General features: G+C 47.4%; 1 protein-coding gene across 2 annotated transcripts in view; it reads right to left on the minus strand.

Annotated features, from left to right (window-relative positions):
• WBP1L (WW domain binding protein 1 like) overlaps window positions 1–18,747 on the minus strand; it is a 76,615-nt gene that overhangs the window by 31,506 nt on the left and 26,362 nt on the right. Inside the window, exon 1 of one of the 2 annotated variants that reach the window (XM_003255409.3) lies at window positions 12,672–12,953. The exons of the other annotated variant lie outside the window; for it this stretch is intronic. Within the exon in view, the coding sequence (XP_003255457.2) occupies window positions 12,672–12,698 (27 nt within the window). The 5' untranslated portion in view covers window positions 12,699–12,953. Of the gene's footprint in view, window positions 1–12,671; window positions 12,954–18,747 lie in introns of those variants that run through there. 2 annotated transcript variants of the gene reach the window in all.

An 18,747-nucleotide genomic window follows, 5' to 3' on the forward strand; every position in this document is an offset into this window, starting at 1 on the left:
AGGCAGGAGAATGGCGTGAACCTGGGAGGTGAAGCTTGCAGTGAGCCGAAATTGCACTACTGCACTCCAGCCTGGGTGGACAACAAGGTCGAAACTCTGTCTTCAAAAGAAAAAAAAAAAAAAAAAAGTGGGCTGGGACCTGGCGCAGTGGCTCACGCCTGTAATCCCAGCACTTTGGGAGGCCGTGGTGGGCAGATTACCTGAGGTCAGGAGTTCAAGATCTGCCTGGCCACCATGGTGAAACCCCGTCTCTACAAAAATACAAAATTTAGCCAGGCATGATGGCGGGTGCCTGTAATCCCAGCTACTTGGGAGGCTGAGGCAGAAGAATCACTTGAACCTGGAGGCGGAGGCTGCAGTGACCTGAGATCATGCCACTGCACTCCAGCCTAGGCAACAGAGCAAGACTCTGTCCTCGCCCTAAAAAAAAAAAAGTGGGCTGGGTGCAGTGGGTCAGGCCTATAATCCCAGCACTTTGGGAGGCTGAAGTGGGAAGACTGCTTGAGCCCAGGAGTTTGAGACCAGCCTGGGCAAAAAAGCGTGACCTCATCTCTATTAAAAATTTAAAAAATTCGCCAGGCGTGGTGGCTCACGCCTGTAATCCCAGCACTTTGGGAGGCCAAGGCGGGCAGATCATGAGGTCAGGAGATCGAGACCATCCTGGCTAACACGGTGAAACCCGTCTCTACTAAAAATACAAAAAATTAGCCGGGCATGGTGGTGGGTGCCTGTAGTCCCAGCTACTCGGGAGGCTGAGGCAAGAGAATGGCGTGAACCCGGGAGGCGGAGCCTGCAGTGAGCCTAGATCATGCCACTGCACTCCAGCCTGGGCGACAAAGCGAGACTCTGTCTCAAAAAAACAAAAAAAAATTTTTTTTTTTTAATTAGCCAGGCATGATGGCAGACATCTGTAGTCTCAGCTACTTGGGAGGTTGAGGCAGGAGGATCACTTGAGCCCAGGAATTCAAGGTTGCAGTGAGCTGTTAACTGCACTCCAGCCTAGGCAACAGAGTGAGACCATGTCTCAAAAAAAAAAAACAAAAAAAAAAACGTGGAACTGACAGTCAACATTTTAAAATGAGAGAAATTCATACAAAAATCTAGATTTCCAGTTTCTCTAGAAAAATAAGGACCACATTCACAAAGGGCCGTTAAGAGGCTGGGCAGAGACGTATATGGGCTCCAGCTTCTCCAATCTACACAGTCTCATCCCCCGTCCCATCCCTACTGCCCAATAATCCCATTTGCTTGACTCAGTCATGTCACTGGCTGGCCCCTGCGGGCACCTGACTGTCACTTCCTGCTCTAAAGTTTAGTAGTAACCTTGAAGTTAAGGCAGGCTAAAGACACCTAAATACAAGCAGCAGACATCTGAATTCTCTACACTATGGCTCAAGCAGCATCTTAATTAAACACACGTCAAATAGGAACCTGGATAAAGAAGAGGGGCCCTTCTCCACTGCATGATGGGAACATCTGCGGATAATCTAGAAAAATCTCCTACCACAACAGCATGGGGACGACAACCAGTTCTGCCCAGTGACTGTTGTGTATCAACCACTGACCTAGGTGTTTTTGCCTACATTACCTTTTTATAGGAAACAGGTTCAGAGTGATCATACAGCTGGGAAAAATTTCCAGGACCTAAAACCCAAAATTTAGTGGAAAGAATTTAAGGCTTAGGGTTACCCTAAACTTTCATGCTAGATGCTGACAGGCACAAAAATGACAGATAAGATACGAAATTTGCCTTGGAGGGTACTTTGTATTAACTAAGCTGTTAGGTTTAAAAAACCTAACAAACTTTTTTGTTTAAGTTTGTTTCAATTCTTTTTTTTTTTTTTTCTGAGACAGAGTCTCGCTCTATCGCCCAGGGTGGACTGCAGTGGCGCGATCTCGGCTCACTGCAAGCTCCGCCTCCCGGGTTCACGCCATTCTCCTGCCTCAGCCTCCCAAGTAGCTGGGACTACAGGCGCCCGCCACTGTACCTGGCTAATTTTTTTGTATTTTTAGTAGAGACGGGGTTTCACCGTGTTAGCCAAGATGGTCTCGATCTCCTGACCTTGTGATCCGCCCACCTCGGCCTCCCAAAGTGCTGGGATTATAGGCGTGAGCCACCGCGCCCGGCCAAGTTTGTTTCAATTCTTGCTGCTGCAAAGCTTCCTGAAATATTCAAGTTCATCTTGTTCCTTCCTAAGTACAACCTAATCAATAGAATGTGTTCTTTATTTAATAATCCATAATGTGGCAAAGCCTCGGGGTAATCATTTCAAGCAGGGAAGATGCACAAACATGTAAATACGTGTATATAATTAATATACACAGTACACCTTTACATAGAGCTCTCGAACTTTTTTTTTTTTTTTTTTTTTTTTGAGACAGTCTCACTCTGACTCCCAGGCTGGAGTGCAGTGGTGTGATCTCGGCTCACTGCCACCTCCAACTCCTGGGTTCAAGCAATTATCATGCCTCAGTCTCCTGAGTAGCTGAGACTACAGGCCCATGCCACCATGCCCAGCTAATTTTTGTGTTTTTGGTAGAGGCAGGGTTTCGCCATGTTGGCCAGGCTGATCTCGAACTCTTGACCTCAGGTGATCTACCCACCTCGGCCTCCCAAAGTGCTGGGATTACAGGTGTAAGCCACTGCACCCTGCCCTCTTGAGCTCTTCAAATCTCTTTTAAAAGTCAGCCTCTCATTTGAGCCTGCCAGCCAGCTGCCTGCAAGACACTCTGCAGTGAGACCCTTTTTAATGTGACCCTTTGTCCAAGGTAGAAGTAAACAGTTCCCCTGAACAGCTTAGAGAACTGTAAGCGGGCCAGGTTTGGTTGCTCACGCCTGTAATCCTAGCGGAGGCCGAGGCGGGCAGATCACAAGGTCAGGAGTTCGAGACTAGCCTGACCAACATGGTGAAACCCCGTCTCCACTAAAATACAAAAATTAGCCAGGAGTGGTGGTGGGCGCCTGTAATCCCAGTTACTCAAGAGGCTGAAGCAGAAGAATCGCTTGAACCTGGGAGGTGGAGGTTACAGTGAGCCGAGATAGCGCCACTGCACTACAGCTTGGGCGACACAGCAAGACCCCATCTCAAAAAAATAAAAAAGAACTGCATGGGGCTGGTTGCAGTGGCTCACGCCTGTAATCCCAGCACTTTGGGAGGTGAGGTAGGAGGACTGCTTGAGCCCAGGAGTTGCCGGACCAGCCTAGGCAACATGGCAAGATTGTCTCTTCAAAATGTAAGAAATTAGCTGGGTATGGTGCCATGCACCTAAGGGCCTAGCTACTTGGGAGGCTGAAGTGGGATGATCGCTTGAGCCTGGGAAGTGGAGGCTGCAGTAAGTCATGATCATGCCACTGTGCTCCAACCTGGGTGACAGAGTTAGACTCTGTCTCAAAAGAAAAAAAAAAAAAGAACTGCAAGGGTCTCTGAAGAGGTGCTACTGTCCCCCTATCTTATAAAGAAATGACACGTAGACTGAGATTGAATATGGCAGAATTGGGACTGTCAAAACCCTGATCTTCTGATTTTGATTCCTTATCCTTTCTGTAACTGGGCTCTAGTTCAACAGTCTTTACTGTATCTTGAAAATAGCTCTTAGTCAAATAGAATACCCACTTCTTTGCCTCGAAAGAAGAAAGAGGTATAGTTTTCAAAAGGATCTGAAATATTAAAGGCACAAGTTAATTTGTTGCTGATGTGCTTGAGAAGAGATTCGCCACAGTTTCATTTGAGAAAGGCATATGCCACATCTCATTCCTCATTTTAAGCATAATTCTAAATTTAACCCCCCCTTTTTTTTCCTCAGCAGTTCCATCCCACTGCAGCAGACCTGCTGGGAGCAAAGAAGATCATAATGGGACTTGCCTTGTGTGGTTGTCTGTCTTGCGACCAGCACCAGAGATGTATTGCCAGCAAAAAGTTAAACACTGCTCAAGGGAACTGTTTACTTCTGACTCTGACAAGGGGTCACATTAACAAGGGTCTCACTGCAAACAGGCACAGGATAAAAGAAGTCTTCAGAATCCAGAGGCTGTGTCTCCAAAAGATAGAAAAACTTTAAAGAAACAAGAACTTGGCAGGGTGCGGTGGCTCACGCCTGTAATCCCAGCACTTTGGGAGGCCGAGGCGGGCGGATCACGAGGTCAGGAGGTTGAGACGATCCTGGCTAACACAGTGAAACCCCGTCTCTACTAAAAATACAAAAAATTAGCCAGGTGTGGTGGCGGGCGCCTGTAGTCCCAGCTACTCGGAGAGGCTGCGGCAGGAGAATGGCGGGAACCCGGGAGGCGGAGCTTGCAGTGAGCCGAGATTGCGCCACTGCACTCCAGCCTGGGCGACAGAGCGAGACTCTGTCTCAAAAAAAAAAAAAAAAAAAGAAAAAGAAAAAAGGAAACAAGAACTTTTGGAACTCTGAGAGCTTGGACTTTAAGATTAAAATAGACTTCAGTGATTTAGAAAACGGGGGGGGGGGTGGTTAATATGTTACTAATGATAGATTACAATAAACCCAACCCACAGCAATAGGTACCTGGCTTGAAATATGGGCTGCTGGCCGGGCGCGGTGGCTCACGCTTGTAATCCCAGCACTTTGGGAGGCCGAGGTGGGCGGATCACGAGGTCAGGAGATTGAGACCACAGTGAAACCCCGTCTCTACTAAAAATACAAAAAATTAGCTGGGCGTGGTGGCGGGCGCCTGTAGTCCCAGCTACTCGGAGAGGCTGAGGCAGGAGAATGGCGTGAACCCGGGAGGCGGAGCTTGCAGTGAGCCGAATTGCGCCACTGCACTCCAGCCTGGGGGACAGAGCGAGACTCCGTCTCAAAAAAAAAAAAAAAAAAAAAGAAATATGGCCTGCTACTAAAATAAGTATGCCTAATTGTTCTTTAAGTTGTATGTATAAAGTCATTTGGGTACCACTGAGATCCTGTCCTCCTGGGGGGTGGTAATCCAGGTTATTTGAGTAAGAGATGAAACGTCAGTTCCATCCGACTTTTCAGATGGACTTGGTCATATCCATATTTCAGATGGGCTTGGTCATATCTACTGGCCCACAAAAAAATGACTCTGTACCTGTCATTGATAAGACAGAGTACTTGGTGATTAAGGGGACAACCAATGTCAAAATTCTAAATTTCTGGGCAGATAATGAACACACATTGCTTAGAAGGCAGCAGGAAAGGTCTACCCCCTTTACTAAAACAATATGGTATTTCTTCCCTCAGTCCTGTGACTCCTGCTTCCCAAGCAGAGTGGACTACTATGAATCTGTGGTTTCTACCCCAAGGTTTCTCCACCTTAGCCCTACTGACATTTGGAGTCAGGTAATTATTTGTCGTACGGGACTGAACTGTACATTGTAGGATGTTTAGCAACATCCCTGGCCTCTATTAACTAGATATGCCAGTAGCAACTTCCCACTCCCCTAGCTGTGACAGTTAACCATGTCCGGACACTGCCAAATGTCCCCTATGGGGGAAGGGCAAAACTGTCCCTAGTTTAGAGCCCCTGTTTTAGCCAAACTGCAGCACAGTATTTTGTACAGAACCGTGTTTTAGCCAGTCTTGTTCTCCGAGTGCCTCACAGACTCCCCGCCACCACCCCGCTCTAAATTCCCCGTAGGCAGGACTGATGTCAGTCTCACAAGCATACCTACCCTGGCCAAAAACCCTTCACAAAGCCCTGAACCTGGTGACTGCTGAGTCAAGTAACCACAGGAGCTAGTCGTCCCTCGTGCCTCTTAGCTACATAGTACAAGCAGCAGCATGAAGGGGTCCTCCAAAGCCTAAGGCAAGGCTGTGGGGTTGTGATTTTCGCATGACCAGTGCGAGAATGAACCGTGGCTCTCTCATCCTGGTTTACAGTAACCCAGCACAAGCCAAGCCTGGCCCATGAATCTGGAACCTTACACAGAGACGCAGGAATGACTGTACGTTCTATTTGTGCTGGCGGTCTGCCCCAGCCTGTCCTAACCTCCCTACAGCACTCCAGAACCACACCCAGAGGGGTGGGAGATCACAGGTATTCACACCACTGCCTGCCTAGTGGGTAACCAGGGATTTCAAACCCTCGATGGGAACCACAAGATCAATTGGACAGTATTTGAAACCATATCAAGACCATGCGTCACAGCTGGGAGATCCTTAAGTCTTGTGTGTTAAGCAAGAAAACCAAACAATAATAAATACTCTGGCCTCCTTGATGCAATGCCCGAGGAAACCGAAGTCTTATGTGCAACACAGTCCCGGCAAACCCTGAGCCACTTTCAGGAAAAGAAGTCAGTGTGTCACACTCCAGCCATTCCCAAAGCCAAGTCTCCTTCCCTGCACTGCCCCTCCCCTCACAGGATTTTATCACCATTTCCAGAAACCAGCAATAGAAACCTCTTGTGAGGTCTGGGGTTCAAGTTCAGGTGAGCCCTGCCCAGAGAAACAATGGCTACAGAGGGGCACAGAAATGGCTCAGGCAGGTCCATTCTCAGGGCTCTTTCAACCCACTGCTGCTACAAATTAGCAAGAAATAAGAGTCAAGAAGTCCTAGGGAGGAAGAGGTAAGAAACTAGTATCTTACTAGTGCTAAGGAATTAGGGCAGAAGAACGGATTTCAAAGCATGTTTTTAAATAGCCCCAACGTATTCTGTTTTCCTGGACTAAAATTTACCTCTTCAAGGAAAAGGGGTGGGAGGGGGCGGGTCAAACTCATGGGCTATCACTGGAGGAAGTGACTGTTTTCTTTGGCTCCATCCTGGATAATGTTTCAAAATCAGCAGCCACAGTCCTCTTTTCCACTAAGTTACTGTCCAGTACACTGCTTTCTCTTTGCTCTGATAACAGAGATGCAATGAAAAACAAGCCACGTTCCTTGAAAAAAAAAAAAGCAGCTTCTTTCAACAGAGATGGTTGGGGGTTCAAAAATTAACCTGAGGCCAGGCACAGTTGCTCACACCTGTAATCCCAGCACTTTGAGAGGCCGTGGCAGGTGCATCACCTGAGGTCAGGAGTTTCAGACCAATCTGGCCAACATGGTGAAACTCCATCTTTCCTAAAAATAGAAAAATTAGCTGGGCATGGTGGCAGGTGCTATCAGCTACTTGGGAGGCTGAGGCACGAGAATTCCTTGAACCCGGGAGGCGGAAGTTGCAGTAAGCCAAGATGGCGCCACTGCACTCCAGTCTGGGTGACAGAGCGAGAACGAGACTCTATCCCTCCCCCTAACCCCCCACCAAAAAAAAAAAAATTAACCTGAAAGGGCTTGCATAAGCACCACCTTTCTCACCTTTGGTGACAGTAGGGAAATGAGGTGCTCTGTGGAGCTGTCACAAGACTTTCACAAATCAGTTTAGATAAGGATTCTGGCTTCAACTTTTGGTAGCACAAACAAGTATCACCTTGGTGTTTGCTGCTATACACGGCTAGTTCCCTTCCAAGCAAGATCTTGCTTAATTTGTCCTCAACCTGGTGGAAAGAGGTTGGGCCCGAGGGTAACAGCAACTGGTAGTCAACATTCGGTCCTGTGCCGTGCACAGAGCAGGCAGGGAGGAGGAGGGCTGCAGTGGACTGTGGATATGGGTACCAAGCCAGAGCAATGGGCAGGGGCAGACAGACACCAAGAAGACCTGCACTTCAGGCCCCTCCTGCCACACATTAGCCCTGGGTTCTGGAACAGATAACTTCTCCCTGGGTTTCAGTTTCCTTACAGCAAAAAGGAGAGAAGACCTCCTCCCTCATGGGTGGCCGCTGTGGTGAAATAATAAATACCCCAAGTCAATGCTGGTCAACATTCAGCAGTTGAGGGGTTAAATTGGAAGCCGGCAATTCCCCTCCTTCCCTCTCCGCAGTCATGGCTCCCACCCTGCAACTTTGGCTGTCTATCACACAGCCTTCTCAGTGCTCTCCTTGTGAGACTCTAAAGCCACTTCCTATGCCCAGGGAGTAAGTACCATGCAACATTCTAGTTGCCTTGTCACATTCGGCATCAGCCCAGGGACCAGCTCACCCTTTCAAAAATACAAACAGCCCCTTGGGCCAGGAGTTGCCCCCTGTGCCTCTTTCCATGACAAATTCCAACCTGGAAAAGGGACTCTAAGAGGGTTTTGATGGGTATTATTCATTTCCAGTATCATGGATCATCCCATCTCATTGGTGTGGACAACTTGGGGAACAATGGGTCTTTCCCACTGAGAAAGGCAATATTCCAAGGTGCAAGATGTAAAATTAGTATCTTAATGGATCTAGCCTGCATTCCATCAACTAGAACTTACCACCCACTGGTCCTTCCACACACCTAGCACCTACAGTGCAACAACTGATACTACTGGATTGGACTGTGGGAAGGGCCACCTGCAGAAGGGTTGCCTCTTCACACCTCTGAACTGAGGCATTCTATTCTTTTCTAATGTCATTTGCTACCACCTGCAGAATGTCCTCATTACCTGTGCACTTATTCTACTTTCCCTACCTGACTGTAAACCCCTTGAGGGCAGGGATGGAGTTTATACCTCTTTGTATCCACAACATGCTCTGGGTAGAACAGATGCACAGGACTTTTCAGATGCTGAGTGTTGCTCCTAAGAAACCTTCGGCATTACCCAATCAATACCTTCTGGATGAACATGAAATAGAATTCATTCAAATCATGACTAAGAACATTCTGTTGCAATACTGTTCTCCGAAAATTAGTAATCCCTTTGTTAGGTACACATAATGGAATTTCTCTTAACCAGAAAACGTATTTTCTGATCTTGTCAGATAATAAAGGGACAGCATGCCTAATTGTTTGTTATATCTAAAATTTGGTATATAGTGCTATACCCAAAAAGTTCAGCAGGTGACTATCTTCTTTTGAGCTCTGGCTCATCTAAGCACAAAAAGCATTTTTTTGGTCAACACTGTAGCTTCCGTGAGCTGTCTAACTGTCCCTTGCATGAAAGAACTAATACATCCTACAGTTTATCCGCCCTTTACAGACACTGAAATCATGCCATGCTCATTATTAGAAAGAAGGGCCCTGAGGTCTTCCTCCTTCTTAGTATCCATAAAAGACACCCATACCTGGTGAACTAAGGTCCTTATCTTGCCCTAGGCAAATTCAATGCCAAGACTCAACAGATGAATGACAGGTTCCCTTGTCACTTGCAGGAGAAAACAAAAACAACTCTCCCAACCTGATCTGTCCGGAATGCTCTTTCCCCAACTCATGTGTCTGGTAAACTCTCCTACTCATCCTTCAAGAGTCAAATCAGATATCGGCTTCTCAGGAAAGCCTCTCCTAGCCTGATTCAGATACCTGCCCCCACGCTCTGCTCTCCCAGTCGCTGGACGTTCCTCTGTTGTAGTCTCAGCATGCTGGCTTGTAATTATTTCCATGCCGCCCAGCTCTGGAAGACAGTCTCTCAAAGTGTGGCCGGAAACAACCTGGGTCAGAAACACCTGGGGAACTTCACAGAAATGCATATTCTGGGGCCCTGGCCCAGACATAAAGAATCTACATTTTTTTTGGCCGGGCCTGGTGGCTCACATCTATAATCCCAACACTTTGGGAGGCCGAGGCGAGCAGACCACTTGAGGTCAGGAGTTTGAGACCAGCCTGGCCAGCCATGGTGAAACCCCATCTCTATTAAAAATACCCAAAAAATTAGCTGGGCACGGTGGCACATGCCTGTAGTCCCAGCTACCTGGGAGGCTGAGGCAGAAGAATGGCTTGAACCCGGGAGGCGGAGGTTGCAGTGAGCCAAGATCGCACCATTGCACTCCAGCTTGGGTGACAAGAACGAGACTCAACAAGAATGATTTTTTTTTTTTTTTTTGAAACAGTCTCGCTCTTGTCGCCCATGCTGGAGTGCAATGGTGGGGTCTCTCAGCTCACTGCAACCTTCGCCTCTCGGGTTTAAGCAATTCTCCTGCCTCAGCCTCTTGAAAAGCTGGGATTAAGGGGTAAGCAGCATTTTATCTCCTACCTAGGCAGGCTAGAAAGAAACATGCCCCAAGGAGAACAATGCATTAATCATACTCTACTCTCAGACATTGAGCCACACAGTCTAGGTAGTGAGAAAAATCCAGGATTTGGGAAAGACTCAAGTTAAAAAACAGCAACAAAAATCTTCAATTACCCTTTCTCTAGACAATTGAGCAATGCTGGGCAAATGGCTTAACTTCTCTAAGCCTCCGCATGCACCTCTGTACAAACAGAATAATCCTACCACATAAGACACAGGATTAAGGGGAAAAAAAAATCATATGGATTAAGGGAAAAAAATCAAAGTACATACATATGTATGATAAAGATGAATTTTATGTGTGTGTGTGTGCATTGTGTCATTTTTTCTTAAACAGAATTATCACCAAGTAATCTTTAGAAGGCTGGCTTCTACATGGCTCCAATAAAGAACATAGTTACACTGTCTGACACAAAATACTAGAAATATACAAAATATGTAACCAAAACTACTCCAAGATTGTACAGGCAAGGTTTGAGTCACAGAAGCCTAGGGCAGGAAGGGCCTTCAGAGGTCTTCTAAATTCTCCTTCCACCAGGCAACTGTTCAGACACAAGAGCTAAAGGTTCACCTGCTGTTGATCCTCTCAGATCCTCCCCACAACAACCATCCCAACCCTCCACTCTCCTTGAAGAGTTTAATGCTACCCACTGCTTCATTCTCTCACTACATGTCCAAGTAACTGGACACAAGCCCTCTCCCTCTTGCCACCTCAGTATTTAAGATTAACAGTGTCTTGGTAGAGTAAGAGGTGGCCTCCCAGCTGTACGTCACTGCACAATGGCAGTCACTGACTACAGATGCAAGAGCTCACTCCCCTGGCTGTGGGCTCCTGCCCAGCACACCTGGCTCCTGTCAAGGTATCAGTCCCCTCGCTTCTCGTTTTCTGCACCCCTGCAGTGTTGCATCCTTTGGGAATGAGTAGATCAAAGTAAGAGTTATGTCTACTCTCTACCAGCCAAGGTGCTAACGTTCACATACATTCTTTCGTGGAATCCCTGTGTGACCTCAGAGATGAGGTTCAGAACAGTTAAGGGCCTGCCCAAGACCCCAGGGAAGCTGGGATATGAACGCAGGTCTTTCCAGCTCCCAGCCCACTCTTTCCACTCTGTTAGGCAGTTTTCACCCTCCCAGCCTGCTGACACAGCATGAGACGCTTCATCCAGCTTCATCCTATTTCCAACACTGCTTGAAATCCTCTCCAGGGCTCACTCTGCCCACAGGTTAAAAGGACAGCCTTTCTGGCTAGGCGCCGTGGCTCACGCCTGTAATCCTAGCACTTCGGGAGGCCGAGGTGGCTGGATCACCTGAGGTCAGGAGTTCGAGACCAGTCAGGCCAACATGGCTAAACCCCATCTCTACTAAAAATACAAAACTTAGCCGGGTATAAGTGGCACATGCCTGTAGTCCCAGCTACTCAGGAGGCTGAGGCAGGAGAATTGCTTGAACCCAGGAGACAGAAGTTGCAGTGAGCTGAGATAACGCCACTACACTCCAGCCCGGGCAACAGAGTGAGACTCCATCTCAAAAAAAAAAAAAAAAGGACAGCCTTTCTTGTGGGGGCAGAAGGGATGTTCAGAGTGGTCACCTCTGCCCATCAGCTGTGTCAACGCAACACTCTGAAGATAACAAGAGCTGTAATGGAATGTTTGGGACTTTTCAGAGCAGCTTCCTTTGAACAGAACTGTAGGCAACTCAAGGGAGAGTTGCCCACCTAGCACTTTTCGCAGAGTGAGGGCAACCAGTGGTCCTTAGCAGCTCCCCTCTAGGGCTTCTGCTGTGAGCTCATCTGTGGCTTTTCCTCACCCAGGAACAGGCAGCAGAGGGTGTGTGCTCCCTCCCCACCCCTTACAGCCAGCAGCTGCTGGTTACAGTTACACATTCCGATAGACATGCCTCTCAAACGAAGAGGGGGTGGGGGTGTCCGACTCTCAGAAGCCTTGGAACAAATAGTTGGCAACAGCTGTGTTCTCAGCAGACAGCAGTTGGTGGCTTGCTACTGTTCTCTCATTCCACACTGTTTTACCGGCTGGAATGAATGCAGTGCCCCCACTTCAAAGGGCAGCTCACCGAGCAATCAAGTCTCTGCCACAGGGGTCTTTTTGAAAAATTGGTCAGTAAGGCCAAAATGGGGTCAATTCCATACCCCTTCCCCTGAGGTGTCCGGGACGTCCCTCAGCTGCACAGCCCCAGGCATATGCTTGAAAGGAAGAAAGCCTTTCCTTTAAAAGAAGAACGGAGCCCTCACCCCACCCCCAACACAGAGTCCCTTCAGAACCAGAGGACTGTGAGGAAATCTCCACTAACTAGCCAAATCAAAATGGAGAAGGAATAAAAGGGGTTTGGAGCAAGAATCGCACTCTGCCTCTCCCCTTCCCCAGCCCCATTCTTCAGCTGTTTCTCCGTGAAGTTTCCAAAGCAGCTTTACAGTGTCTGATGGAAAATCAGAACTGGACAACCCTAGAGAAACCTCGGGGACGTAGAGGGTTAAGAACACGGTGGCTTTGAAAGTAAGAAGCAACTAGCAAACAAGAAGGGAGACTGGAAAGTTCTGTGTGGGAGCTGGCCTGGTCTAACCGAGAGGCATTTGCTAAAATAGTCCCTCCACCCAAAGCAGTAGTACAATAAACAAGCTCCCACCCCTTCTTCCCTTCCAAACCCGATCCGTGCAGAAACAATTACCTGTCTAAGACCCAAAAGGAAAGGCATCCTGCAAGAGCATCATCCACACTAACGTTGGAACAAAGGGCTCTTAAAAGTTAAGGTCTTGGAATGAGCATTGCCCCTGGTGGGCCTGTGTGCGCGGTGGTCCTGGTTCACCGGCCTTCTTTAGCAAAGCAGACAAAGTAAACAGAGTCCTGGGACGGAGCAGGCACACTGTCTCCTGCTCTCTTCGCTACTCCCCCTGCCTGGCTCTGACCCACCCCCACCTTCCCGTGACATATCTCAGACGCAGCAAAGCCGAAGCTGTCTGCCAAGGGGGAAATGACATCAGTTCAGGCGCAGCAGAAAAAACTTCAGACAGCTGCGCTGGAATACTGAGGAGGATGTGCTGCAGACCCCGATGCCCAGCCCTGGACCCACCTAGAGCCAGAGCCCACTGTGGGAGGATGGTGGCGGGCTGCAGATGGGAGCAGGCTGCTGCAACCCCTTGGCTCTAAGCAGGCTCGGGGGTACATAAATCAAGTCTCTAAAGCTGAAAAGAGGAACACTGCTCTGAATAAGGACTGACTTTGTAGCTCCTAGAGTATTGTTTCTCCTCCCTGGGAAAGAAAATCAAATCCAGTGTCTGTCAGTTTCACAGAAAGTTTTCCACCCCCACCCCTGCCAGAGTCGGTGCTCAGTAAATAATAGGACATGAAGCCTGGCTGTCCCAACTTTCTCTAGGGAATGAGGCAATTCGCAGGGGGGGCTTGGAGAGGCACCTTTTCCCCAGCTAAGGTAGGACATGCTACCTTGGACACTGACCTTTCGAGCCCTCACTTCCACCAGAGAGTTTATATTTCATAAACAAACTGCGCAAGTACAGGTGCCAACATCTTTCCTCACTTGTCTTATAAAAGGTACAACAAGTCCCACCGCAGCCTCCAAGTTGCCAGAGAGGCAGATCATCTATATTTAAACCAACTCTTGGTTCGGAAAAGTTCACCGCCCTAGGTTTGTCATGCTTTCTTCTCTAAGTTCAGCTCAGAGAGAAAAGAGTTCTCTAACGCAAGCTTTGCACAAGCAAGGGCCCTGGGGATGGTGTCCTGCTCTGACTTTCCCTAGTCGGTGGTGTAAGCCAAATCCCTTCTGGCTACCCTCCCTGAAACAGCAGGTCACAGCAGCTCTCCCTGGGCCTGAATCCTCTACCAAAGACAACACTCGCACAGCACAAAAGGTCCATGTTTGGGTTTGGATTTCCAGAAATGACTCAAGGAGAACAATCTTCAGAGGAGCTTTATAAATCCAAAGTTACTTTTTTTTTTTTTTTTTTTTTTTTTTTTGAGATAGGGTCTCACTCTGTTACCCAGGCTGGAGTACAGTGGTGTGATGATCTTGGCTCACTGCAACCTCTGCCTTCTGGGCTCAAGCGATCCTCCCACCTCAGCCTCCCAAGGAGCTGGTACCACAGGCATATGCTACCATGTGCAGCTAATTTTTGTTTTTTTGTGTAGAGATGGGGTTTCACCGTGTGGCTCAGGCTGGTCTTGAACTCCTGGGCTCAAGTGATCTGCCCACTTCAGCCTCCTAAAGTGCTGGGATTACAAAAAGTTACTTTTCAATAACTTCCTCAGCTACAAATTAATTACACTGTCCAGGACTCAAAGCAAGTATATTTCATCTTTCCTTTCATTTTCTGCAACAATTTTCTTTCATGATACTTATCCAAGGCCTCCATGGTAGTGGCACTGTGCTGGGCATGATGCATGTAAGTCAGAAATGATTCTTGCAAATTAGTATCTATAACCCCCAACCTAGGACAATAAATTAGCAGCACATGACACGTACAGCACAGTGAGGTGCCAAAAGTACTGTTTGATCATTAGAATCCAGCCAGACACACAACGTGTTTACCGCAGGTCCTCACTGACGGTCAAGGTCACATCGACTTTCCTGACAAGAAAATGAATGTGCCAAACTGGCTGAGCCATTTCCTCGAAACTCACTGAAAGAATGGATCACAGCTTCATTGCTAGAAGAAAAGGTGGCTGATGTGTAAAAGAAGTGGCTCCTGCTGCTGCTGGTGTTTGGGGACTGGGAAGCCATTTTTCAGCACATACATATTCTCAAGACATGGTCAGTCTATCCCAGGCCTTGTCGCCACTCTCACAACCAGGCCAAACTGCCATACGGACGAGGCTGGACATCAAGGCACAGCCGCCCAGGGAACAGCAATGAGGCTGCTTTCAACCCCTTCCTTTCACTTCCTCGGTTCCCTGGCAACCACTGAGAACCACAAAATACACGCAGCATTAACTTTGGCAATCAAACTGATGGAAACAGCATCCTCATCCCCTCATGGGCAATGTAATCTGCACTGATCTAACAAGACAGACTGGCACCTGAAATTCTCCAGAAAGAGTGCCATGGCATAAGGGTACCATTTATTCACTCACTCCACGCTCACTGAATGCCTACAGTGTGCCAGGCATTGTTTTAGGCACTGGGGATGCCACTATGACCAAAACACACAATAAACCTTGCTCTAATGGGCTATAAAGCGTTCCATATTTTTCTTCCTTCCTTTTTTTTTTTTGTTTTGTTTTTTTAAGAGATAGGGTATTTATTGTTCTGTCACCCTAGGCTCAAGTGATCCTCCTGCCTCACCCTCCTGAAAAGCTGGGACTATAGGCACACGCCACCACATTCAGCTAATTTTTTTTAATGTTTATATTTTGTAGAGACAGGGTCTCACTACATTGTCCAGGCTTGAACTCTTGTCCTCAAGTGATCCTCCTGCCTCAGCCTTTCAAACTGTTAAGATTACAGGCATGAGCCACTAAGCTTGGCCCCATAATTCTAAATAATATTCATCAGTGATGATCTCAGAAGAAGTGGAATTGCAACACAATTACTAGAAATCCAAAAAAAAAACTTGTAAAAATACAACCTAAATGATCAAAATTGCATTATAGACTTCCTGATTTCCTAATGAATCATCCTTTTATGATGCTACCCAAGACAGTGTTTCTAATCAGCATTTGTCTATTTTTATCTTCTCACAGATTATAAATTCCTGTGTGCAAGGCAGCATTTAACCCAAGGCATTACACCTAGTACAATATAATATATTCTAAAAAAGTGACTGCTGACAACAGCTTCTTTCTTACTATCAACTTCTTGCCTACAGCCCCTCACTAACGTTCACTAAGCACTGAGATCTGAAGGGTAAGGAGAAAAAGAGGTTGAGTTGGCAAATTCAGGCATTCCCAGGAAAGTGAGTTCACTTTCTACCATGTTATACAGATATTACTACAACCTAGTGACAAAGTAGTCAGCTTTGCCATTTGAAAAGCAAGATGATCATTAACAATTTCTGCTAGCCTGAAAAAATGGGTTCTTCTATGTACGTGATCCAGCCTCATACATGATGAGCCAAAGGTAGGGTAAATCCTTCTTCAAATGACTTTAGTCATCCACCTGCCAATGCAGAATTAAATTCAATGCTGAATTCACCAACTTAAAAAAAAAAAAAAGGAAGTCATACTAAATTAGAATTAAGCAGGATTATGTTGTCAAAATGTTGCAGGTTGGCTGGGCACCATGGCTCACGCCTGTAATCCTAGTACTTTGGGAGGCTGAGGTGGGCAGATTGCTTGAGCCCAGGAGTTCAAAACCAGCTTGGGCAACATGGCAAAACCCCATCTCTACAAAAAATACAAAAATTAGCTGGGCGTGGTGGCACATGCCTGTTATCTCAGCTACTCGGGAGGCTGAGGTGGGAGGGACACTTGAGCCCAGGAGGGAGAGGTTGCAGTGAGCCAAGATCGCACCACTGCACTCCAGCCTGAGCGACAGAACGAGACTCTGTCTCAAAAAAAAAAAAAAAAAAAAAAGGGCCGGGCACGGTGGCTCACGCTTGTAATCCCAGCACTTTGGGAGGTCAAGGCAGGCAGATCACCTGAGGTCAGGAGTTCCAGACCAGCCTGATCGACATGGGGAATCCCCATCTTTACTAAAAATAGAAAAATTAGCTGAGCATGGTGACACACACCTGTAGTCCCAGCTACTCAGGAGGCTGAAGCAGGAGAATTACTTGAACCTGGGAGATGGAGGCTGCAGTGAGCTGAGATCGTGCCACTGCACTCCAGCCTGGGCCACAGGGCGAAACTGTCTCAAACTGGCGCGGTGGCTTACGCTTGTAATCCCAGCACTTTGGGAGGCAGTGGCAGGTGGATCACGAAGTCTGGAGATCAAGACCATCCTGGCTAACACGGTGAAACACTGAGTCTACTAAAAATACAAAAAAGTAGCCAGTGTGGTGGCGGGCACCTGTAGTTCCAGCTACTTGTGAGCTGAGGCAGGAGAATGGAGTGAACCCAGGAGGCAGAGCTTGCAGTGAGCTGAGATTGTGCCACTGCACTCCAGCCTGGGCGACAGAGCGAGACTCCATCTCAAAAAAAAAAAATTTTTTTTTGCAGGTTAACAACTAAACTTATGGCCCCAAGCAGCATCTGAGATATCCTTCTACTGAGGCAGTCTCCTCCTCCGCAGTTCAGAGAACCCTCAGAGATAGTACTGCTGGAAATACTACCCTTTGGATTCAGATTAACTTTTTTTTTTTTTTCTTGAGACAGAGTCTCGCTCTGTCACCCAGGCTGGCGTGTGGTGGAACGATCTTGGCTCACTGCAACCTCTGCCTCCCAGGTTCAAGCCATCCCCCTGCCTCAGACTCCCAAGTAGCTGGGACTACAAGCGTACGCCACCACTCCCAGCTAATTTTGTCTTTTTAGTAGAGATGGGGTTTCACCATGTTGGCCAGGCTAGTCTCGAACTCCTGACCTCAACCAAAGTGCTGGGATTACAGGCATGAGCCACCATGCCTGGCCTCAGATTAACTTTTTAAATTTTTATTTAAAATTTTTTCTGTTGTTATAGATGAGGGCTTCCTATGTTGCCCAAGCTGGTCTCGAACACTTGGCCTTGCCTCCTTATCAGCCAGGACATCAGGACTGAGCCACCATGCCTCCCTAAAATTTTATTTTAAATAAGCAGTCTTGCTGGCCTCAAGCAATCCTCCCACCTTAGCATCCTCAAATGCTGACATCACAGGCACGAACCACTGTGCTGTACCGGATTAATTTAAGACATACTGCAACAACGTATATGCTCACAGCTACCTGAATTCATTCTTTTACTGTAATAAATTTGTTTACGTATCTTTTGGCAACATTTTTGTAGGCAGTCTATATAATCTTTAAATTCTGGGGTGGGGTAGGGGAGAGATAATCATTTGTTCAACCCTGACCGTGAGCCAGACTCCATGCTAAGAACTCTATCTAACCAACATCTCAAAGCCACAACAACCCTATGATGTGGCTATTACTATCCCTATTACTCAGTTACAGAAATGGAGGCAAATGGGGTTTATGTAACTTGCCCAAGGTCACACAGCTGGCTGTGAGACAGCAAGGATTTGAGTGAAGACTCTGGCTCCACAGGCTCTTTCCTTTATGATCACACAGGCATCAGATATTAGAATATCAGAAGTTACAAACAAGGAAAAAACAAACAGCAAAAACCAGAACTGAAGGTCAGGTGAATGTTAAGCAGACAGGCAGGTCCCTGGTCAGTGCTCCAGAACCCTGTTTATGAGACTGCCATGCACACTGGATATGATGGTAGTGTTCTGGAGTGTGAAGTCAGGGTCCTAGGGTCCTTCTGACCCACTTTGGAAAGCAAGGTTCTATGAGGTCAATGACTGGGAAAGCCCTAAAGTTCTCATCTGTTCCTAATGCACAACAGATTCACACACAAGGAATAGGCTGGAGACCTTCCTAGGCCATGGCTCTTGGGAACCTGGTGAGCTGCTCCCACACCCATGTCATCTGGCCAACTGAGGCTGATGGCAACTAGGGCTGAAGGTCTGGGGGTATCTTATTTCACAATCAAGGGATCTGAAGAAAGAGAGTTTGTCAGAACAGGACAGTAACTGCCAGGCTTCTAGGGTAGGAGATAATCTCCAGGCGTAAGGCCATTTTATTTCCAGGAGCTTTGAGCAGAGGCTGCTGGGCAGACACAGAATGTATAAGATAAGAGATCTTTCTTATCTTTC

This window comes from Nomascus leucogenys, chromosome 3 (genome assembly GCF_006542625.1).
Source record: "Nomascus leucogenys isolate Asia chromosome 3, Asia_NLE_v1, whole genome shotgun sequence".
NCBI lineage: Eukaryota > Metazoa > Chordata > Mammalia > Primates > Hylobatidae > Nomascus > Nomascus leucogenys.